Raw genomic sequence first — 22554 nt, 5'->3', positions numbered from 1 at the left:
CTGCATTTGTGGGGGCAGACCCCCTTCGCCTCATGGCTTACACATTAATTCACTGGATCCCCAGGACAACCGTGCAAGAGAGGCTACATTATCCCCAATCTGAAGATGGGGAAGTTGAGGCCAAAGAGGGGAAATGACTTGTGTAAGGCTGCCCAGCTCCCTTTCCCTGAAGGCCCGGCCTCAGGGCAGGAGCTTCCCAAGCTATGGGTGAGGTGCTCAGAGTCCCAGGCGGGGGTAGCGGTTGGGGGCTTCCAAGCAGGCCCAAGTCTGGTCTGGAAGGATCAGGAGATGGAGGCCTGCTCCCCTCTCCCCACTCCTGGACTCCAGTTGCCATGACAACAGGGCCTCCATTCTGGTGTTTGTTGGAAATTTGCATTTTAATGAAGATGTAATTAGAATTAAAGGGCTTGGGCTGGAAAGGATGGAACTCTCCCCACCCCCACCCTCTCGGGAACCAGAACCCTCCACCCCAGAGCCCAGTGAGGCTCCAGATCCAACCCACTCCCAACCCTCCCTCCCAAAGCCCTGCCCTGTGACCCTCTCCACCACCACACTCCTGCCCACAGCACAGACGGGGACACTGAGGCTCAGAGCAGGAAAGGACCCACAGTGAGGCCAGTCCCCAAAGTCTGGGCACAAGTTGACTGGAGGAAGCGATCGGTGCTTGCTGAGGGCCCCCAAGTCCTCCCCTGAGTCTTCCGAGCTCACCTCTTCTTCCCCCTGCAACCTCTCAAGGTGGCCCTGGGAGCGTCCCCCTCCCCATCTTACCCCAGAGAGAACCCAGGCCTGAGACAAGAAGCCCAAGTTCACACAACAACTTTGACCCCCACCCAGGGCACTGTCTGACTACCTAAGTCCCTACGGAGAATTTCCAGCGGCTTCTTCCTATGTCTTTGTTGTTGTTAGTTGCCGTCCATTCTGACTCCTGGTGATCCCATGTGTGCAGAGTAGAACTGCTCCATGGGGTTTTCTAAGCTGTGACCTTTCAGAGGCAGCTCGCCAGGCCTGTCTTCTGAGATGCATCCAGCTAAGTTCGAACCGCCAACCTTAGAGTCCAGTGCTGAACGGTTTTTGTCACCAAGGGACTCGCTATGCCTTTTTGAAGTTTTTAAAATCAATCATGCCAACAAGTTTACATTTTTGGGTGGTTGAAAAGGAGTCCCTTTGCCTCTGCCCTAACCTCTGGCTGGGGCTGCTGTCCCTGGGGCCTGCAGTTCTGTAGGAGCACCACCTTGAACCCCACAAACACTTGCTGAGTGGGTGACACAGCCAGGTTGGGACAGTGGCCCTCATTCACCAGAGTCCCCTCTCCCTGTGGGCTGGCTGGTGGCACTCACCCAGCACGTATGCTGAATGAATAGATAGAAGATTAAGTGCCAACTCTGCGCTGAGCACATTCCCTGTACCCTCTCACTGCCCCCTTCTACCACAGCTGGGGGGAGGCACCTCCAGCCACCCATGGAGCCATGACGTGACTACCTAGGGCCACACAGCCCCCGTAAGTGGAAAGGCTGTATTCGAACCCAGACGGCTGACTCCAGGCTTGGAGACCTTACTCTGTGTGGAGTCTCAGAGCAAGGAGACCCAGGGCCACATGAACTCAGGTCCCTCTGCGAATGTGGCCCGTCTGCACTCATTTATTTATAAACTTACAGCACTTACTGTTATGGATCGAACTGTGTCCCCCAAAAATATGTATTGTAAATTCTAACCCCTATCTAAACCTGTGGTTAAAGGAGCCCTGGGTGACGCAGTGGCTAAGTGCTCAGCTGCTAACTGAAAGGTCAGTTCGAACCCACCAGCCGCTCCGCGGGAGAAAGACGTGGCAATCTGCTTCCATAAAGATTACAGCCTTGGAGATCCTATGGGGCAGTTATACTCTGGCCTATAGGGTTGCTATGAGTTGGAATTGATTCAATGGCAATGAGGGTTTTTTTTTTTTAATCCCTGTGGTTATAATCCCATTTGGGAATGGGTTTCCTTTGTTATGACAATGAGATAGTCTTCCAAGCTCACCCCTTGTGTCTTGCATCAATCTCTCCTGAGATATAAAGAGCCGATTAGGCACAGAGAAGCAGCACAGGGGGACGATAGTTACCACACCACATGAAGATCACCAGGGAACCAAGGAACAAGGACCTTCCCCCAGAGCCAACAGAGAGAATCTTCCCCTAGAGCTGGCACCCTGAATTCAGACTTCCAGTCTCCTAAAATACGAGAAAACACATTTCTGTTTGCTAAAGCCACCACTTGTGGTACTTCTGTTATAACAGCACTAGAGAACTCAGACACTTAGTCTGTGCCCCACGCTGCTCCAAGTGCTTTGCGCTCAGGCCTCACAGTAACCCTGCCAGCTTGTTGTCATTGTGTGCCGTCAAGTAGAGGACTGTTATTACATGAGGAAACAGAGGCACAGAGAGGTTACATGACTTGCCCAAGTTCACACAGCTAGTAAAGTCCAGATGTGAACCTGCCAGCCTGGCTCCAGAGCCCATGCCCCACAGTCCCATCACCCATGCTCAGGATCCAGGAGCCCCAGCACCACCACCCTCAGCCCTGGGAGGAGGGCTGGGCAGCACTTCTCAAAGCCCAAATTACGGAGCAGGAAACTGAGGCCCAGAGAGGGAAGGCGGTTTGCTCGTGGGCACACAGCCTTGTGAGCTGAGTCCCTGTTGAACCCAGGGGACCCATGTCCAGTCCAGGGCTGTCTGCCCCATCCACTGAGCCGCCTAGCCTTGCCCATCTCTCAACATCTCCCTGAAAGATCCCGTAGTCCCCTCCACAACCCCAGGAGAACTTTGATCAAGGAAACTAAAGAAGAATGAAGGCCAGGAGCATGGTGAGGAATGTGGTAAGGGGCAGGGGGTGGCCAGGAGGAAATGATATCTAAGCATCACCTTTTAGAGGAGAAAGCCCAACCTGGAGAGAGACAAAGCCCTAGAGACCCCACAACACGTGAGGAGCTGAGACTAGGTGCCCAGAAGGAGCCCACTCCCCCTCAATTTAGAAGCAGACAGTGCAAAAATGGATTTCCTTGAGCTCTCCTGTAAATGTACTTCAAAGCCACTAATGGATGAGTCGGAGGTGAGGGGAGAGAGGGCTGCCAGTAATGCACGGTAAGGTGGCCGAGGGAAGGGAGAGCACCGCAGACACACGGAGATGCCAATCACCGGCAGCAGGAAAAGGCAATTGGAAATTCCATTTGGGTTTTCAATTTGAAGGTGAAGAGAGGCTGAGGAGCCTAGGGGCCAGGGTGGCTGAGGAAGGGAAGCGGAGAGAAGGACAGAGGGAGGCAGGCGGACTCCAGAGCCAGAGACAGAGAGCAGGAGGAGACAGACACGCAGGAAAGACAAGAATCAGAGATAGGTACAAGAAGAGAAGAGAGAGACACAGAAAGATGAAGAGAGAAGCAAAAGCCAACTACAAGACTCCAGGTGTCCCCATACATACAATTCAAAAAGGCCACACACACACATGGTCTCTCACACACACACACACACACACACATGCTCATATACACACACTCACCCTCATGCTTGTGCCTGGAACTCAGACCTAGGTTGTAGACCTGACTTTGCTCTTGAAATGCTGTGTGACCTTGCAGAAGACATTTCCACTCTCTGAGATGAGATTTCACCCCTGAGGTCCGGTGAGGTTAAGCTGGGTCCACTAAGGGAGGAGGAGACAGGGATGGAGCATGTGGGCGACAGGGACCAGGAGGGCGGCAACATCCTGGGATGGCTGAGGGCCACAGCTGAGCAGACACGAGGGGCTCCCAGGCAAGTGGCCAGAGGCAAGCAGGGATCTGGTGCTTCTGCCAACACATGAGAAAACTGGGGCTCAGAGAGATAAGGTAGCTCGTCTAAGGTCTGCAGCCAGGATGCGAACCAACCTGTGAGGCCTCAAGACCCTCCCCAGGGGGACAGAACCCCAGCAGGAGGCAGACGCCCCTCCCAAGCCTGTCCCATCTGGGCCCAGCACAGACCTGGCACGTCGTAGGTGCCTAGATGCGGGCTGCTGAATGACTCACCCAGGACCAACAGCGGCTACCCCTGCCCATCTTCTCCTCCAGGGTGGGAGTCCAGAGAACCAGAGCACGCTTTACACTTTTCGCTTCCTGGCTCCTCACACCCAGCCTATGAACCCCATTTCACAGATGAGGAAACCGAGAGGCTTGCTCTCAAGTTAGTGGCAAGGATCGCACAGCCCCCTGTAGCCTTCCCAACGGTGAGCGCCAGCTGCTGCCTGCACATCTGTCGGGAAGGAGACTTCACCTCCCCCTTGGGCAGCCCAGCTTAGTGGCTCTGCCTCAGCTTCCCCACCCACGTGTCCCACCGTCAAGCCAGGCCCAGGAGAGGTGTCTAGCCCCGGGCATGGAAGGCTGCGGGGCAGGGATAGTAGGAAGCCCAGGCCACGCGGGGCTGTCTTAAAAGCAGGCGTTCGGATCCCACACTTCTAATCGGACACCCCAACCTGAGCCACAGCCGACGGTATCACCCAAACGCGCCGCACTGGAAAGCTGTCCTGCGGCGCCACCTAGTGCATGAGGTGGTCGCCCGGCGCCGCCGGAACCACAGATTCCTTCGCCCGAGATTGGCTGAGCGTCTCCGCCTACTGTCCTGCGAGGTGCCCGGGATGCTGCGGGAATCCACTCGGCCTCCGGGCGCCCCTGTCCCCCGGGACATGGGAATACAAAGAATTCCTCCACCTGGGGCCATGTGTTTACCAGCCCAGATTGGGGGCGGGGGACGGGGGATACTATAGAGCTGGGTCCTTCGCCCTGAGGGGCAGACTCCCACATCCCGCCCCTCCTGGACGTCGCCACCTCGCTGCCACTGGCATGCCAAACTCAACCTTCATCCATTCAATTTGTGCATTTATGGAGCACTTGCTATATGCTATGCTCTGCTTCAGGCAGTGAGGACATAAAAATGAACAGAACAAACATCCGTGTTCTGTAGAGCCTACACTGGGGTATGGGTGCAGAAACGGACAATAAGCAGTAAGCATAATGAAATAGAAAACCATCTGGCTATTTTAGAAGCAAGGAAAAAAGCGCATGTCTAACCAATCCCTCTATCCAGAGCCCCCCACAGACCTCAGGGCAAAATCAAGCCCGGGGAACTTGAGGCCACCCTGTCCTCCATGGCATCCCTTAATTCTTCTCTGGGGCCACTCACAGGGGTCAGGCACTCATTACGGGGTCCTCCTGCCTAGGACACTCCAACACACTTCCCACTCCCCCCACACATACACTCCTCCCACCCCACATGGTCAGCTCCTCCTCCTCCTCTGAGGCCTCCCCCAGCCCGCATGGTGTGAATGCTTCCTGGTGACAGCACTGCTCCCCACGGCTGTCCCACAGCAGACAAACTGTCAGAACAGGCTGTCTTGATTCCCTAACACCGCCTATGTGACCTCCACAGGTTTCTTGGGCTGTCTGTGCCTCTCTTTCCTCATTTGTAAAATGGGGAAAACAGTAGTGCCTACCTCAAACCTCATGGGGGCAAAATGAGTTAACAAATGTGAAACACTTAGAACTGGACCTTGACATCGTGTTTGCTGTTATTATTAGTATCTGTTTAAGTGACTAGCCAGTGAAGGTTAGATACCCATTGCCATCAATTCAATTCTGACTCATAGCTGCGCTATAGGACAGAGTAGAACTGCCCTATAGGGTTTCCAAGGCTGTAATCTTTATGGAAGCAGACTGCCGTATCTTTCTGCCTCTGGGCAGCTGGTTGGTTCGAACCACTGGCCTTTCAGTTAGCAGCTGAGCACTTAACTGCTGCACCAGCAGGGCTCCTGAAGGTTAGATGGTGAGGCCCATTTGGGAAAGTACCAGCTGAGTCACCCCTGTGCCCCACACTCTGCAGTGTCCAGGACATGCTTACTCAGTGAACTAAGTCATTCCCCTCCACTCACCATTCATTTATTTAGTGCCTCCTGCATGCCAGGTGCTGGGCTAGGAGCTGCAGATGCAGCAGAAGACAAGTCAGGGTCCCTCCCCACTGCAAGAAGAGTAATTTCTAGGCCAGAGGTTCTCAGACTTTCTGGTCTCAGAACTGTTGCTTTGTTTTTTTATTGTGCTTTAAGTGAAAGTTTACAGTTCAAGTTAGTCTCTCATACAAAAATTTATACACACATTGTTATGTGACCCTAGTTGCTCTCCCTATAATGTGACGGCACACTCCTCCTTTCCACCCTGGATTTCCTGTGTCCATTCAACCAGCTCCTGTCCCTTTTTGCCTTCTCATCTCACCTCTGGACAGGAGCTTCCCATTTAGTCTCATGCATCTAACTTGAGCTAAGAAGCACTCACTTCACGAGTATCATTTTATGTCTAGCGCAGTCTAATCTATGTCTGAAGAGTTGGCTTCGGGAATGGTTTCAGTCCTGAGCTAACAGAGAGTCCAGGGGCCATGTCTTCTGGGGTCTCGCCAGTCTCAGACCATTAAGTCTGGTCTTTTTACTAGAATTTGAGTGCTGCACCCTACTTTTCTCCTGCTCCATCAGGGACTCTCTGTTGTGTTCCCTGTCAAGGTAGTCATTGGTGGTAGCCGGGCACCATCTAGCTCTTCTGGTCTCAGGCTGATGGAGTCTCTGGTTTATGTGGCCCTTTCTGTCTCCTGGACTAGTATTTTCCTTGTATCTTTGGTGTTCTTAATTCTCCTTTGCTCCAGGTGAGTTGGGACCAATTGATGCATCTTAGATGGCTGCTCACTAGCTTTTAAGACCCCAGAAGCCACTCACCAAAATGGGATGCAGAACATTTTCATAATAAACTTTGTTATGCCAATTGACCTAGATGTCCCCTGAAACCATGGTCCCCAGACCCCTGCCCCTGCTACTCTATCCCTTGAAGTGTTTGGTTGTATTCAGGAAACTTCTTAGCTTTTGGTTTAGTCCAGTTGTGCTGACTTTCCCTGTAGTGTGTGTTGTCCTTCCCTTCACCTAAGATAATTCTTATCTGCTATCTAGTTAGTGAATACCCCTCTCCCCACCCCCACCCTCATAACCATCAAAGAATGTTTTCTTCTGTGTTTAAACCTTTTCTGGAGTTCTTATAATAGTGGTCTCATACAATATTTTTCCTTTTGTGACTGACTAATTTCACTCAGTATAATGCCTTCCAGATTCATCCATGTTATGAGATGTTTCAAGGATTCATCGTTGTTCTTTATCATTGGGTAGTATTCCATTGTGTGAATATACCATAATTTGCTTATCCATTCATCCATTGATGGGCACCTAGGTTGTTCCTATCTTTTTACTATAGTGAACAGTGCTGCAGTGAACATGGGTGTGCATGTACCTATTCATGGGACGCCTCTTGTTTCTCTAGGATATATTCCAAAGAGTAGGATAGCTGGATCATATGGTACTTCTGTTTCTAGCTTTTTAAGGAAGTGCCAAATCAATTTCCAAAGTGGTTGTACCATTTTACTTTCCCACCAACAGTGTATAAGTGTTCCAGTCTCTCCACAACCTCTCCAACATTCATTATTTTGTGTTTTTGGATTAATGCTAGCCTCGTTGGGGTGAGATGGTATCTCATCGCAGTTTAGATTTGCATTTTTCTAATGGCTAATGATCGTGAGCATTTCTTGCTGTGTCTGTTAGCTGCCTGAATGTCTTCTTTGGCAAAGTGCTGTTCATATCCTTTGCCCGGTTTTTAATTGGGTTATTTGTCTTTTTGTTGTTGAGGTTTTGCAGTCTCTTGTAGATTTTAGAGATTAGACGCTGATCGGATTTGTTGTAGCCAAAAATTTTTTCCCAGTCTGTAGGTTGTCTTTTGTACTCTTTTGGTGAAGTCTACCACTGCTTTACATTCTTAAAAAATGAGGATCCCAAAGAGCTTTTGTATATGAGTTACATCTATTGATATTTACCATGTTAGAAATTAAGATTGAGAAATTTTTTTAATATTAATTCATTTAAAATAATAACAAACCCAATGTATGTTAATATAAATATTTTATGAAAAATAATTGTATTTCCAAAAAATAATAATAGTAATAGTGGGAAAGATTGACATTGCTTTGCAGTTTTTGCAAAACTCTTTAATGGGTCTGGCTTAATAGTAGACAGCTGGAGTCTCAGGTCTCCTTCTGCACTCAATGTGTGCAATATGTTAGCTTGGTTGAAGTATATGGAAAAAATCCAGGCCTGCATAGATATACAGTAGACACAAGGGGACCTGAAAGGGTTTTTGCCACCCTCCTCCCCACCCCCGTACTAGGACAAAGGCAGGTCCGGAGGAAAGTCCCACACATCCAGAGAAGGCCAAGTCAGGGTCACGCAGGGCCTACTACACCGAGGTGAGGAGTATGGTCTATTTTCTAAAAGCAACAGGGAGTTACTGAAGGCTCTCCAGCCAGAGAGTGCTGCAGTCAGATTTGGAAAGGTCGCTCTGGCTGCCGTGGGAGGATGGATTAGAGGGGTCCAGAGGCAGAGAGAGCAGTAAAGAGGCAGCTACAGGCATGAGGGTGAAGAAAGGTGGAGATAAGGGCTGAAGAGATGACAGCCCAGGTATTGAGAGATCGGTGTTCGCACCACGTGGCCAGTGACTGTATTTAAATGCCAGCAATCTTTAAAGATTACTAACTGGTAAGCTCCCAGTCACTGTGCAAACATAAGCCATCAAGATTGGGGTAAAGGAAGACAAATGGGCCACGTTCCTTGTGAGCGGCGCGTGGGCTGGGCCTTGAAGGACAGAGACCTATAGGTCACCCCGCCAGCTCCAGGCCTCAGTTTCCTTTTTGGTAACAATTGAGAACGGTGCTGATGGCTCAGTGGTTAAGAGTTGGCTGCTAACCAAAGGGTGGATGGTTGGAATCCACCAGCTGCTCCTTGAAAACCCTATGGGGCAGCTCTACTCTGCCCTATATGGTCACTATGAGTCCGGTTCAACTCCAAGTGGTTTGAGTTTTTTGCTACCATTCTACCCCGCCCCACGCTCGCCCCGCCCAGTACGGAACTTCGGACCTGAGAAGGTTGACCAACCAGGCTGGGATAGCTGTGGACGTCTTCCGGGCTCGCGAAATGACAGTCGGGTTGGGATTGGACAACAAATGTGTCCTTCTGCGTATTGGCTCCACCCCCCCCAGTCCCTGCCCCTCTTCCCTCTCCGTAGTAAATTGGGCAACCCCTAACGCATGCGTCCTAAGGAAGGTTGGCACTTCCGCCTGCCTGCTCCGGAACCTGTTGTTCAGGCCTGGGTTTCCAGAGAGACGGTGAGAACTGCCAAGGCGGAAATAGCGTCAGGCGTGTGGGCGGAGCTGAGCGCAAGCATGTCGGCTGCTTTGCTGCGGCGGGGCTTGGAGCTGTTGGCGAAGTCAGAGGGTGAGGGGGGCTTGCTCGGGACGTCCGGCGCGGGCGGGTGAGCGGTGGGAGCTGAGGGCCGGAGTCCCGGGACTGCGCAACGAGGAAGGACGGCCCTTCCCCCAGTGGGATGGGTATGCTGCCTGCCCTTATGACCCTAGTCCGCTCCTGTCTTCCCCTACAGCCCCCCAGGCCGCGCCAAACCAGGCCAAGCCGAGCCGGGCTTCGGTGAAGCGGGCCCGGAAGGCAAAGGCGACCCAGACCCGAAAACTGCGGAACTCGGCCAAGGGAAAGGTGCCCAAGTCGGCGCTGGGTGAGTTCAGGAAGGGGCTGGACGTGCTGCCCCCGGGGTTGGGGTCGGCACCCTAGAGGAGGTGGCGCTTGGGGCAAGGCTTGAGAAGTTCAACAGGGATTTCTAGAATACCTACTGTGTGCCAGGCCCTGGGCGGTCCTGGGAGTACGGAGGTGAACGACACACATCGGTCCTCGTGGACTACATCCTAGTGGGGAGAGATGCATCAAAGTATCTCCAAAACAGCAAATAATTGCCAAGTATGATGGGGTCTGCCAAGTAAAAGACCACAGTGCTCTGAGAGAGTGTAAAGGGGAACTTCGTATAAAAGATCAAAACAGGTTTTTTTGAGAAGGGACATTTAGGATGAGACCTGAAGGAATATGAGAGTGAGCCAGTAGGGAAGAGTATTCTGCAGGAACAGCATGTGCAGAGGTACTGAGTCAGAAAGGAGCTGTTGCCCTTGAGAATTTGAAGAAAGAAGGCAGGGGAGGTGACATACACGAACAAGGAGAGAGTGGTCAGGGATGAAGCATTTAACAAACAGTCCTTTAATACTTGCTGTGTGCCAAGTCCCCTGTACAAGCGTCCCTCCCTTAAGTCTCACAGCAGGTACTATTACTCATTTTGCAAATGGGAAAACAGACGCTTGGCCTGATCATACAGGTGGTCAATAGTAGGGCCAGATTTGAAACCAGGCTGAGTCTATGCTTTTACCTGTTCCGTTCAGGTGGGAGGCACTGTGGCCTGGGAAGTGGCGAAGGCAGCAGAGATAACAAAAGAATTGAGCAGGTGGCAGATACGGTAAAGAGGAAGTGTTGGTGGACTTAGTGGTGCTTTGGCTGTGACAGTTGAGGAAGAGGGAGGTACAGAGAATGGAGCTGGATTTCTAGTACAGTGCTGCCTTGGGGGATGTGGTGCCACTTGATAAGAGGTAAGGACTTGGGGCAGGCAGGATGGTAGGTATTTTGACACGTGGCAGGACTTGGTGAGCTCCTAGTGTGTCTTTGAATCCTCAGGCCTGGCGCATAAAAGGTGTTCAAGTATATGTTAAAAGAATTGTGAATGCCACGGGGGCACAGCACGCGTAAAGGTGTGAAGGCAGGAACGTGAGACACGTTTGAGCCACAATGAGGTTTGCTGTGAAGCAGGAGCAGAGTCACCCCCATCGATCCCAGCCCTTGTCCCACCACCCATCACTGGTGTTCACTTGGCTGCCTCCTCCATTGAACTAGGGGTTCCTCGAAGGCACCACTTCCCTTGGGCTTGTCTGTGGCCCTGGTGTCCAGCACAGGGATTGTGCATAATTGAGAGGAGTGGTGACCCCCATTGGCCGTTCTGAAAGCATCTATCTGCCTCCTTGGTCTGAGCTACATCTTCCTCTTCTTAGATTATTGCAGAAGCTTCCTAGCTGGTCTTCCTCCTTCTACTCCCCACCCCCCACAATCTTGTTCTCATCACAGCAGCCAAAATGATGCTGTAAAATTCTAAGTCAGGCTTGTCTCTGCTTTACCTTCTACGCTCCAGTGGCCCCCATCATACTCAGAGTAAAAGCCCAAGTTCTTACCACTGCAGACGAGGCGCTGCTTGATCTGGCCCCGCTCCACCTTCATCTCTCACTGCTTCTCCCTCCTGTCCAGCTGTTGTCGGTTCTTCAGACACATTAGTCACGTGTCTGCTGCAAAGCCTTTGCCCTGACTAGTCCTCTGTCTAGAACGCCCTTTCTCCAGATAGCCACACGCTCCCTCCCTTGAGTCTTTGGTCAAATGTCATTTTAGTGAAGCCTTCTCAGACCCCCCACCCCGCTTTAAAATTGCAATCCCCACTCCTGGTATTGTGCATTTCTGTTTCCTACCGTTGTTTTTCTCCATGAAATGTATCACCCTCTCAGATAGTCTTATCTTGTTGACCATCTCTCTTCCCACTAGAATGTAAGCACCATAGGGCAGGAATTTTTGTCTGTTCTGTCTCCTGCCGTAAGCCTAGTACTTAGAATGGTGCCTGACACATCATAGGTGCTTGGGACATATTTGTTGAATAAGTGAATAAATTACATGAGCAGCTGGGAGCCTGGGGGCGGGGCTTTCAACAGGATGTGTGTGGAGAGTGGATTTGAAGCACCAGGGCTGTTGCAACAATCTAGGGAAGAGATGATAGGGCCTTTGTCAGGGCCATGGAAGGAGGGGTCAGGGGGCATGTCAGGAGGGGGACCCAGAAGGCTTCCAGGGAGTGAATGGGAAACCATGCCCCCTCCTGCTCCCCACAGCTGAATTCCAGAAGCGAGAATGTCAGGACCACCTGAAAACAAACCTGAAGTTCATGACGTGTGCCAGAATCACCGTGGCTGAGGCTGTCACCCGGCAGGTTGGCTGGGGGCATGGGCCACGGGAAGGGACCTGGGGGATCATGGCTGAGGCTGCTCCCTCGGGATCCATGGGGGTCACAGCCTGAACCTAGGGCAGAAGTTGGGCCACCCCAGGGGGCTCCCCGTACGGGGAGAGAGCAGGGAAGGGGAGGAGGAGGCTGAGCCCTGCCCTTCACCGTTCTCACCTGGGACCTCTGTGCGCCTCAGTTTGCTCTTCTGTAAGTGGGAGTGCTGTGCCCGCCTCCCAGATGGCTGTGAGGCCACGTGGGGGACAGCACTTGGTCCGCTGTGCCAGGTTGTCAGCTCCAGGGGCAGTCCTGGAAGTCTAACTCCTGTGCCGTCCCCAGATTCTGCTCCAGAACCGAGGCCGCAAGGCCTGTGACCGGCCTGTGGCCAAGATGAAGAAGAATAAGAAGGCTGAGAGCACTGTGTTCACTGAGGAGGACTTCCAGAAGTTCCAGCAGGAGTACTTCGGCAGCTAGGTCCCCAGGAGAGCACAGCAGTTGGGGAGACACGGGTGGCCCAGCCTCCCCCAGGACCTAGCCATGCGCGGCATGGCCAGCAGATGGCACTGCAGGGCCAGCCTGGCTTGGGGAAGACCCCGAGCGGAGCCAGGTGGAGACTGGGACGGAGCTGGTGAGCCGGAAAACACTGGAAAGGATTTACACTCAGCCTGGAACTGACTGCTGCAGGCATGGGAGGAGCCATTGCACCTGCCAGAAGGGAACATTTCTGACTGTTTTGTTTTTGCTCAGGGAGGGTTGTTTGCTGTGGAACTCGGCCAGTTCCTGGGCCCTCAGGCCACACCCCAGGAATAGGAGGAGGGCTGCTGGGTGGTCTCCTGGATGCTAATAAATGCAGACCCAGCAGCCGTGTGTGTGACTCTGGCCTGACTTGTGGGTGTCACCCAAGAGCCTTCCCTCCCTTCCCCCTTCTTCCCAGCATGGATCTTAGAGTTTTGGGTCACAAGTCCGCTGGGCCAGCTCCAGCTAGGCAGCTGTCTTACCCAGGAAAGCTGCCACCACGTTCTCAACCCTCCCACCCCAGGGTGCGTTGGGTCTGCTGTTGTCATCAGCAGAGAATTTCTGCCAGGCCTGCCGTCACCCAGGGCATAAGAGTGACCAAGAGGGGTCAGGTGCAGTTCTATTCTTACCTGTGCCACATGAGGGAGGGGTCTCAGAGGTAGCCTTAAGAAACGAGATTTCCTGCTCAGGTTTGTGCCTGGGCAGAAAGGTGGTGCTGGGAGCTGTGACTGCACCCCCGTGGGCAGACAGTGCACGGGTCAGGGGAGGTAAGGGACAGGTGTCTGTTGAACATACGCATTGTGAGTGAAGGAACGGTAAGGCCAGAGCTGGTGTTCATTGTAGAAGACAGTAAGTCACGGAGGCCGAGAGCACCTCCGTGGAGGTGGTATTTGGTGTGGCCCCATGGAGAAGAAGACCCTGCAGTCCCAAGGCAGTGCCCCCAGCCTGAAGGGCTGCTTGGGTCACGGCAGTTCCCAGAGAGGATGGATGGGTCAAATGGGGAGTGACTGCCAGCACCACGATGGCGTCTCCTGATGAGTGGTTGCCCCACTGCAGAGGTTGGGAGCGGCCTGTACTTATCTGAAGAGGAGGGAGTTTTTCACCCCCACCCACTTCCCAAGGTTGGAGGTGTCCACACCCAACCAATCTAGCTGTCACTCCCCTATAGGCATCAGCCAGACTGCCTTTTTACCAGGGGCGAGAACCACAGGAACCGGTTTTCCATCCTGAGTGGGGACAGAGGAGGGTGGCCACCAAACCTGCCTCTCCAGGTGGCCTCAGCTGAGCAGTAGGAGGCTCTGCTGCCCAGCCGGAAGGTCAGGGCAGGCATGGAGAGAGGAGAGTCGGACCCAAAGCTGCCTCTGCTGGGCTTGCCCAGAGCAGGGGACGTGTGGGCTCATGTCTCCACATTCCTTCTTGCCTGCCGAACTGAGCCCACTGGGGAGAGGCAGACCCAGAGATCCTTGGGGACTCCTTTCCTTCATCGTTTAAGCAGCTTAGCAAGAAGCTGACTCATGACACATTGCAGGGATTGCAGCCAATGTCACAAAATGATCTGTGTATAAATTTTTGAATGAAAAACTAATGTGCGCAGTAAACTTTCACCTAAAATAAAACACAATAAAATTAAAAAAAAAAAAAAGCAGCAGCTGGCACAGCTGCTCCCTGCAAGAACAGGCTGACCCCAGCCAAGGAGCTCTAGGGGCCCCTTTCTAACAAGGACGCCTGCTGTTACATAATCACCCAGCCACTCCCATGTGGAGAGGGTGCGGCACCCAGTCTGGCTACGCCCACCAAGCTAGTAAGGGAGCAGTGCTCTGATACTTCCTTGCTAGTCAGTGTTCCCGGTAAATCTGACATCTGCCCAAGTGACAATAGCAGAGAGAAGGTGTCCACAGCCCTCTGCATGACAGATGTTAGTGGTCGCCTCTGAGATTCCGGTCCAGGAATCTGTATTTTAACAGGGAGGCCGGTGCAGGCCTGGAGAGGATGTGCCACCACGAGGGGCAGCAAGGGGCTTGGATGGGGAAACTAAAGTCCTTATCAGGGCTACAAGGCCACAGGCAAGCTGTGTCCTGCCCCAAGCTACGCTCTCCACCCAAGTCCTTCTGGCTTTTGCTGGGGCTTACCCCTCACTGCCTGCAGGCCTTGCTTCTTGGGAGGCCTTTCCTGATTACCCAACTAAAGGAGCAGTATTTCTATTTAAGAACACGTTTCCTATGTGTTACTGATTCATTCACCTTGAACTCACGCCAGCAACACTAAAACTCACACCTGAATGAAGCTTATCTCATGCACATACTTTCTTTGAGAAGCAAATCACGGCCTTCTTGGGCTTAGGAACACTGGACAGCACTACATTTGGGGGCCATTTTAAACAGCAGAATCACCAGCAAAGAGCACATAAATGCAAAACAACCACGTGGCACTAAATAGACCATGCAAAAGATACTTGTTTACAGTACCAGGGCTGAAACAGGAAGCTACAGCGTCACCTTGTTCAGTCTCAGCCGGGACCGTGTGGGGGGGCAACTCCAATTTTTCTATGCTCTGCATAAGCACATGTCTGCGAATGTCTGCTGTCATAGAGCTTACTTACATTGTAGCTGGGGAGTGGAAGACAGGAAATAAACGTTCTGTATACAAATAAATAAGCTCAGGTAGAAATATCGGTAAACTTGTTGCTGTCTAGTCGATTCCAATTCATAGCAACCCTATAGGACAGAGTAGAACTGCCCCACAGGGTTTCCAAGACTGTAAATATTTACAGAAGCAGATTGCCACATCTTGCTCCTACAGGGTGACTGGTGGGTTCGAACTACCAACCCTTCAGTTAGCAGCTGAGCACTTAACCACTGCACCACCAGGGCTCTCTAACTAGAAATAAGGGCTATGTAAAACTTCAAACCATGTAAAGCAGAGGGGCTGGGACATTAGCAGGGGCAGTCCTGGAAGGTCTCAGGTGGGCTGACATTAGAGACCTGCATGTAGAGAGGGAGAAGTTGTGGGAAAATCTCACAGGCAGCAGATACAGCAAGTGCAAAGGCCCCGGGGCAGGAATGAGCTTGCCGAAAGGTGCAGAAGGCCACTGCGGCTGGAGCACTGTAGAGGAGGAGGAGGAGGTTAGGGAGGTGGACAAGGGCTGAGCCCACAGGACTCTGCCAGTGCCTTTGCTGCCCTGTCCCCTCCCTGGCTTTTGGGTCCCGGGAGGCCTTAGCTGCAGGGGTCTGGGAAAGGACTGGCCCAGCATCCCAGCTTCAGGCCCCGGCCTCAGTTTCCAGCCTGCCACATGAGGTGTGGACCACTGCTCTTTCCAAGGCCAGCCTGCACGGGCCCAGGATGATTCTGGGTGGGCCTTGTCAAGGTGGCTGGAGCACGTCCAGGGCTGCTGTCTCTCACCTCCCCTCCTCAACTGTATCCTCTTCCTGCCCCCACCCCATGTCCCCCAGCCTGGGCCAGCTCCCCCTTGGTCAAAGCAGGCTACAATGCTTAGGGGTGTAACACCTAGCTTGAAGACAAGCCTCCAGGGCCCCCCTTCCAACTAGATGGCTGCCCCTGGGCCCTGCCTGTAAGAAATTCTGGAGCCACCCCACCCCACCCCCGATTATAAGTGTGCACCCTGGAGTCAGACTGCCTAGGTTTGAATTTACCATCTACTGACTGGGCAAGTTACTGAACCTCTCTGAGCCTTAGTTTTATCTGTAAAATGAGAATGAAGTGATCCTTATAAAAAAGCACTTAGCATAGAACTCAGTTTTCATGATATCAATGCCTTTAGCTGATTCTGGAAACCCTGGTGGTGTAGAGTTTAAGTGCTACCGCTGCTAACCAAAAGATCAGCAGTTCAAATCCACCAGACCTTCCTTGGAAACTCTGTCCCATAGAGTTGCTATGAATTGGAATCAACTTGACGGCAATGGGTTTGATTTTTTCGTTTTTTATAGCTGATTCCGTGCTATTTTTTTTTAAATCAGCAAATTCCCATCTACTTAGCGGATAACAGTTAAGCTGCTTAGATGCGGTGATCAGGGTGAGCTCCTCAATAAGGATTTTAAACCGAAGGATGAGGCCTGAGTCAGCTGTGAAAAGCAGGGAGAAAGGAAGGAACCCGGCATCTAAGCCCCTTGAGACATGGCACAGAAAAAGGTTAAGTAACTTGCCCAAGGTCACACAGCCAAAATGTAGGGAAGCCAGGGTCTGGTTCTAGAACCTCTGCTGTTAGCCACACCCCTCCCCATAGCACCTACATGGGTGGCTCCCTACTCCCAGGCTAACAGGCAGGACCCATGGCATTGTGGGGGAATTCTCTGGGAAGAAAAGACCTTAAACATCACCAGGTCCAAAGCTCCCATGTGATGTCCACCCCTCTGGTGCCTGCAGGTACCCATTCCCATTTGAGCTGCCTCCAGTTGTGTTCATTACATCTGGCTCTCTGGAATTGCTCTCCGCAATTACTCCTTGCTGGGCCTCGGCAACGTGGGCCAGAATGGCTGCCCTGCCCTGCAGGCTCCTTGACTCCAAGCCCTTCCAAGAGACAACACAGAGGCCAGACCCAGGAAACAGACCCATGGGTTCAAATTCTGGCTCTACCACTGTGCCCAGGATCATGTTTCCTGTTTAAAGATGGGGTCATCACCATGCCTGCCTCATTGGTTGTTGCGGGGACTGGGTGAGATGGTGATGCATTTGCCTACCTTCACCCTCGCTGCTCTGCCAGCAATCTCAATCTCCTTCACACAGATCGGCCCCGCCCCGCCTGGACTTGATGGGCTGTTTTGTATTTGACTGTTCATCTGCCTTGTCTTACAAAGTAGTCATTGTGTATCACCCAGCCACACAGAAGTCCAGGATTGGAAGGAGACTGCGTGGCTCCCAAGAGCTGCCTTTTGAGACCTCTCAGGCTCATCCTGACGGCTCTTGATGGGGAGGTCAGGCCTCTCAGCTGGCCCAGCAGCAGCATTCTCAGAAGACCAACCTGGTGGGCATTTTATTCCACCGCATGGGAACAGTGGGGACAATCTCCAGCCCTTAAATGCCTGATACAGAAATCTAAAGCCTTTTCTCTGCACTCTCTTCAGGAAGAGACCTCTAACAGAGCTGGCAAAGCTTAGAAGTGAAACAATCACCTTGAGTTCTAGGCTTAAGGGCTGTGACCTCATCTGGGTACTTACAGCCAAGATTGTGTCAACAGGTGGACATAAGGTAGTTCTACCCTTGCAGACACCCTGTAGGCCCTCAGGCTGATCTCCCCAGCAGGTTCCTGTTAAGAGGAACCCCATGGAGTTTTCGGGAAAAACACCCAGCCAGCCATTGGGCTAAAGCCCACCTCTCCCCCAAACTAGGGTTCCAATGCAAGCCACGAGCTCCCATGATCTATACCCCCAGCAGGGTCAATCACTTTGGGTTTTTAGTGCTTAAATCTCCCCCACCTCTGGTCTCACATGAAGTGCCAGAACCCACTCCTGGGAATGTTAAGTGAACTTACTAGGCAAGAAACCACAAACACAGGAACACCTGCAGAAGTACTTTCACTACAAAAGAATTTATTACAACATAGCTTCAGCATAGGCCTATGTACAAGCACCCACTCCTGACTACCCTAACTAGGGGACCCTTTTCTTCCCCCTGGCCCTGCGGACCTCTTCTATCAAGTCTTTCAGATACTGGATCTCCTTGGCCAGGGAATCTGCCCTCTCTTTCAGAGCCTCGTTCTTCTTTTCTAGCTCCTTACACTCATCAGTGAGGGCCTCCTGCTCCGCCCTCTTTTTCTGGCGGTATCTTGTGGCTGCTGTCTTGTTCTGCTCCATTTTTTTCAGTTTCTTATCCAATTTCTCCCCCTTTACTTTTGCTGCTAGCACTTTCTCTCCAGGAGGGTCATAAGGTTTGGGGCGAGCAGAGCCAGCAAGGGCAGCTGGAGAGAGCAGGCTCCTATTTGGAGAGCCCCCGGAGGTGGAGGGACTGTGCTGGGGAGATCCTGGATAGGACTCAGGGCTCATGCAGATGCCACTGTCATTATCCGAGGGGGTATCCTCCTCTTTTATGCACTGAGGGACCACTGGAACATAAGGAAGAGAGTCTGCCTTCCTGTCTCCTTCAGAAATATCCACTTCACTGCCAAGTTCTAAACTAAAGGAATGGTCTGGAGTGGAAGCCAGGACCCCTAGGGAATGGGGAAGAGGTTGTAGGAAGGTGAAGGGGGCAACCTGGTCGGTTTGTGATAAACTTTCTGGGAGATGGCCAATTGGGTTCACTGTCTGGGAGGGCTCCTTATTAGTCTCCTGGTCTAGGGGGTCAAAGAGATCACAGCTGTCATCCAATGTGGCCAAAAGCTCATCTGGCATGGTTTCCAGGTCATCTAAACTCAATATGGCATCAAAATCAAACTCCTTCAGATCCATTTTCTCCACCATCCAATCTGTTCCGAAGAAGGCATCCTCTGCAAAAGACAGTGAAGAGGTGGTATCAACACACCCCGAACACCAGACACCACCATGATGGACCCAAACCACACCGGCTGATGGAGGGCTACTCACCCTTGCCGTTGTCTGAGGCATCGACCAACCCGTCCACAGCCAGCCATTCGGAGGAGCCCGCCTTAGCCTTGTCCCTGGAGAACCCGTATGATCTGAAGTGCTTGGCCACCTCCAGATAGTCATCTAAGAGACCTAGGCTTTCTTCAACCCCCAAACCCGACTGGTCGAAGGGGGACATCAAGTCCCCCACTAACACCTCGCTGCTCAGGAAGCTCATCTCGGCCATGTTGCGAGGTTTTGCTGGAATCGAGGAATGTGCTTGATTCGAAGGTGTCCTTGTCGGTTACAGCAACGCTGCTGCTGAATGCTGTGAAAAGCCTGAAAGGAGCCAGGAACAAAATCCCATCATAAGCTGACTTGTCTAGAAATTTCATCTTTTTACCCTAAATCAAGACGGCCAAACAGAAATCCACTTGGCTTTAGAGAATGGGACACACGTGGCCTCACAGGCCCTGGGCCAACCTTCGCTGCGTCCCGGCTATGGCTGCACAAAATGGACGCCCACGCAGGCTGGGCCATTCCTTACCCAGCCACCGGGGGAAGGTGCTCTGTCCCGCCCAAATACGGCCACGACACCGCGGCCCCGCCCCCACCGGCTACAGCCAACGCCCTGCCTGCCGCCATCTTGGCGCTTGCCACGTTTCACAGGACGACAGCCCAAGACACTCGATGGGCTCGGGGGACCGAGACGGTGCCGAGGCTGCTGGGGGCTTCTCCCCGTGGCGCCAGGCTACGCCCTCCCGACCTAGAAGCACTAGCGTCTCCGAGACACCCAAACGGGTTACGCGTCGCAGACGCCTCGTAAAACGGCTTCCTCCCTCTGCGACGCCGCCCGGCCTCAAAGCCGCACCCAGCCCAGCCAACTCCGCTCGGCCCAGGACTCCCGGCCAGCGCGACCCACCCCAATACTTACGCCATGGCTTAAGCCGCTGGTGGTTGCCGCTGCAGAGCCTGGTGCTGCTGCCGCCGCTGCAATGGCCAATGCTGCCGCAGGCACTACTGCCTCTAATACGCCATGGCGGCTGCGGACCCTGCGCGAGGGAAAAAGGCGCGGTGCTGCGAACGTGCTCTACATCTAATGACCGGAGAAGAAATGGCCGCGTTGTCTACGCCGGCCCTTTATAGACTTCGCGTCTGTGATGCCGATCGCAGACATGTCCCTCCGCCGTGGTCACGTGACCTTCACCTCCTACCTCCGAGTGTTCACCTATCTGACCCCCTTATCTTTTCCAACCGACGACCTTTATGTCCAGGGCGTAATAGTAAAAATAAAATCAGTTATTTTCAAGGCCTCACAAAAAGAAAAGGCGCACTACTTTACAAGGCTTCTAAGATCAGACACCTCCCTCGGCTCCGGGGAGCGCGGAGGAATCTCTCGGTCACCTCGCTTCCGGCGTCAGCACGAGGGGCGGGGAGAGGCCTTTCATCTCACATAAGGTTTTTATTGTGAAGTCCGAGGCGGCCTGGTTATCGCGCGAGATGCTGGCGGGGAGCGCGCGTCGAGCTGATTGGCCCTGGCATGGTGAGTTATACGTGTCTCGAGCTCCCACTGGATCAGGGTCCTAGGTGGGCGGGCTGCTCGATGACCTAGCCCAGGGTTGCGCGGGAAGGGACAGAGCCGTCACGGCGGTTCCCGCCGTCGGGCTCGGCCTTTCGCTGACCTTTTTCTGAGATGTGGCCGCTGGAGTGCCCTTCTCAGTCCGGGCCGCTCAGCAACCACGACCGCGCCGGCTCCCGTCTCCGGGCAGCTCTAGTGCGCCCCAGACAGTGGCCTCAGGGCCCGGCCCCTTCCCTTCGTCATTGACGCCACGAACTAGCGCCAAGCCGTACTCTCGGTCCCCGAATTCCTCCGCCCATCTTTTGTTCTTACGTTTATACAGATGGGGTTCACTTCCGACTTGGAAAGCCCTGAAGTTACCTAGTGCAACGCCTTTATCTAAACCGAGCGATCCCACATGGGCGGCTGACTGTCCACCAGAGATAGCTATTAATAGCTAACAAAATTGCCTCCAGAAGTCTCGGGGAGTCTTGTAACTATAGCAAAGAAAAATGGCAAACAAAAAATGTTAACTTCCAATAAAAATGCCTTGAGGCAATGACATGAATTCAGGGGAGATGAGAGCACCCGGGGCCGCGGACATAAATTACTGACCCGCTCCTGGCCCTAAGATAAAACTAAGTCAAAAGGGAAACGTCATTACATGTGTGTATTCACCACGTGCAGGCCCTCACGCAGCTGAGAGGGGCGATGAGAGGGCGCTAAATCTTGGGACCTCCGTTCGGACATGACCTGACCCATGCGCAGCTACCATCAAGGCCCAGCGCGGAGTCCTCACCCCGAACTCCTTGTGCCAGGAAAGATGCGTAACTTTATAGCCCAACCTGTGTTTTTACAATATCCATTCTGCGAAACTATGTTTTCTATGCTATTAAAGTATGCAGTCTATCGGGAATTTCTTCCAGTTTATGTAGATTCAACTCCCCTAAGAACACAGATTTTATTCTACTGACATCTCTCAGTCTAGGATAGTTTCAATTAACTCCCAGTTCTGTTAACTCCCAAGCATAACCAACTTCACACCAAGTCATCCTAGTGACCCTGTGAGAAGCTTGAGAACTATGTCCACTTGCTGGGGTTTGGTATGTCTGGATGCTGCCATCTCAGTCAGGGCTAGCGACTTGCTTGCTCTCTGTAGTGGAGCTGTAGAGTGCGCGGAGAAACCTCGCCACCATCCTTTAATCCCCTGCATAGTCGGACCCTGCTCGGCAGAGGCCTAATTCCTCCTCCATTCATCAGTGCGCCATATAGTTATCATTTCTACCAGGGCTATGATGTTAAAAAAAAAAAAAAAAAAAAACATGGGAAGCACTATCCTAGAGAACTACAGACCATTTGTTGACTTGTATTCAATGTAGCCCAACAAATTTTTTACAGTGGTAAACTGAGGCCTAATGGGATGAGGCATTTTGCCCAAAGCCACACAGCTCCTACTAGAGGCAGTATGGGGTAGGCCATCAAGTCAACTGATGTGCCAATGCGTGATTTCAAAGACTTTTTTTCTGAGGCACCTCAGGGTGGGCTTGAATCTCCATCTTTCAGTTAGCAACCAAGTGCATTAACCGTTTGCACCACCCAGGGACTCCAGACTAGGGGTTAGAAGACAGATTTGGGGGCTAAACCTAACAATCCTGGCTCTACCATTTATTAGCTGGGACATTTGACTAACTGACTTAACCTCTGTGAGCCTCAATTTCCTCGTCTGTAAATGAGATCATATATGTAAAGCACTTAGCATGGTGCCTGGTTCACAGTAAGTGCTCAGTAAATGGTTACTATTCTTACTGTTAGAACTCAGGTCTTCTGATCCTGACCTCCCAGTCCCCCTGCCCCTATCTCCATTATATCATCCTGCTTCCTCGGGGACTTCACTATTCTTTACTATTTACAAAACATCTGAGATATGCAAGGCATACTAGATGCTGGGATGTAAGAGTGGTTCTTTCCCCTTGGGGAAT

The 22554-nt window shown here is 52.4% G+C and overlaps 2 protein-coding genes across 3 annotated transcripts; one reads left to right on the top strand and one right to left on the bottom strand.

Moving 5' to 3' along the window:
• The first annotated feature begins 9271 nt into the window (after window positions 1-9271).
• On the top strand, window positions 9272-13665 carry RPS19BP1 (ribosomal protein S19 binding protein 1). Its single transcript, XM_004373877.2, has 4 exons — window positions 9272-9345; window positions 9509-9637; window positions 11883-11980; window positions 12329-13665. Exons 1-4 carry the CDS (start codon window positions 9294-9296, stop codon window positions 12461-12463), a joined length of 414 nt encoding a protein of 137 aa, XP_004373934.1. The 5' UTR covers window positions 9272-9293; the 3' UTR covers window positions 12464-13665.
• Window positions 13666-18028: 4363 nt separating this feature from the next.
• Window positions 18029-20138, bottom strand: ATF4 (activating transcription factor 4). Of its 2 annotated transcripts, XM_004373876.2 has the most exons (3): window positions 19952-20138; window positions 19039-19356; window positions 18029-18941 (listed from the first exon to the last, which is right to left on the bottom strand). In XM_004373876.2, exons 2-3 carry the CDS (start codon window positions 19262-19264, stop codon window positions 18109-18111), a joined length of 1059 nt encoding a protein of 352 aa, XP_004373933.1. In that variant the 5' UTR covers window positions 19265-19356; window positions 19952-20138; the 3' UTR covers window positions 18029-18108. The 2 variants fall into 2 exon arrangements, with proteins under 2 accessions (XP_004373933.1, XP_012410298.1); XM_012554844.2 differs by lacking the exon at window positions 19952-20138 and having other exon boundaries at window positions 19039-19945.
• Between the last annotated feature and the right edge of the window lie 2416 nt (window positions 20139-22554).

This window comes from Trichechus manatus, unplaced genomic scaffold (genome assembly GCF_000243295.1).
Source record: "Trichechus manatus latirostris isolate Lorelei unplaced genomic scaffold, TriManLat1.0 scaffold00027, whole genome shotgun sequence".
Lineage (NCBI taxonomy): Eukaryota > Metazoa > Chordata > Mammalia > Sirenia > Trichechidae > Trichechus > Trichechus manatus.
This window is presented reverse-complemented; position numbering and strand designations above follow the sequence as displayed.

What these genes read in the sequence shown, in the direction of transcription:
- RPS19BP1 (XM_004373877.2), top strand. Translation starts at nt 9,294, where the DNA reads ATGTCGGCTGCTTTGCTGCGGCGGGGCTTGGAGCTGTTGGCGAAGTCA. An exon ending in GGTGCCCAAGTCGGCGCTGG is followed by an intron (nt 9,638 to 11,882) that starts GTGAGTTCAGGA and finishes TGCTCCCCACAG; the next exon opens with CTGAATTCCAGAAGCGAGAA. An exon ending in CTGAGGCTGTCACCCGGCAG is followed by an intron (nt 11,981 to 12,328) that starts GTTGGCTGGGGG and finishes TGCCGTCCCCAG; the next exon opens with ATTCTGCTCCAGAACCGAGG.
- ATF4 (XM_004373876.2), bottom strand. Translation starts at nt 19,264, where the DNA reads ATGGCCGAGATGAGCTTCCTGAGCAGCGAGGTGTTAGTGGGGGACTTG. An exon ending in TGCCTCAGACAACGGCAAGG is followed by an intron (nt 18,942 to 19,038) that starts GTGAGTAGCCCT and finishes TGTCTTTTGCAG; the next exon opens with AGGATGCCTTCTTCGGAACA.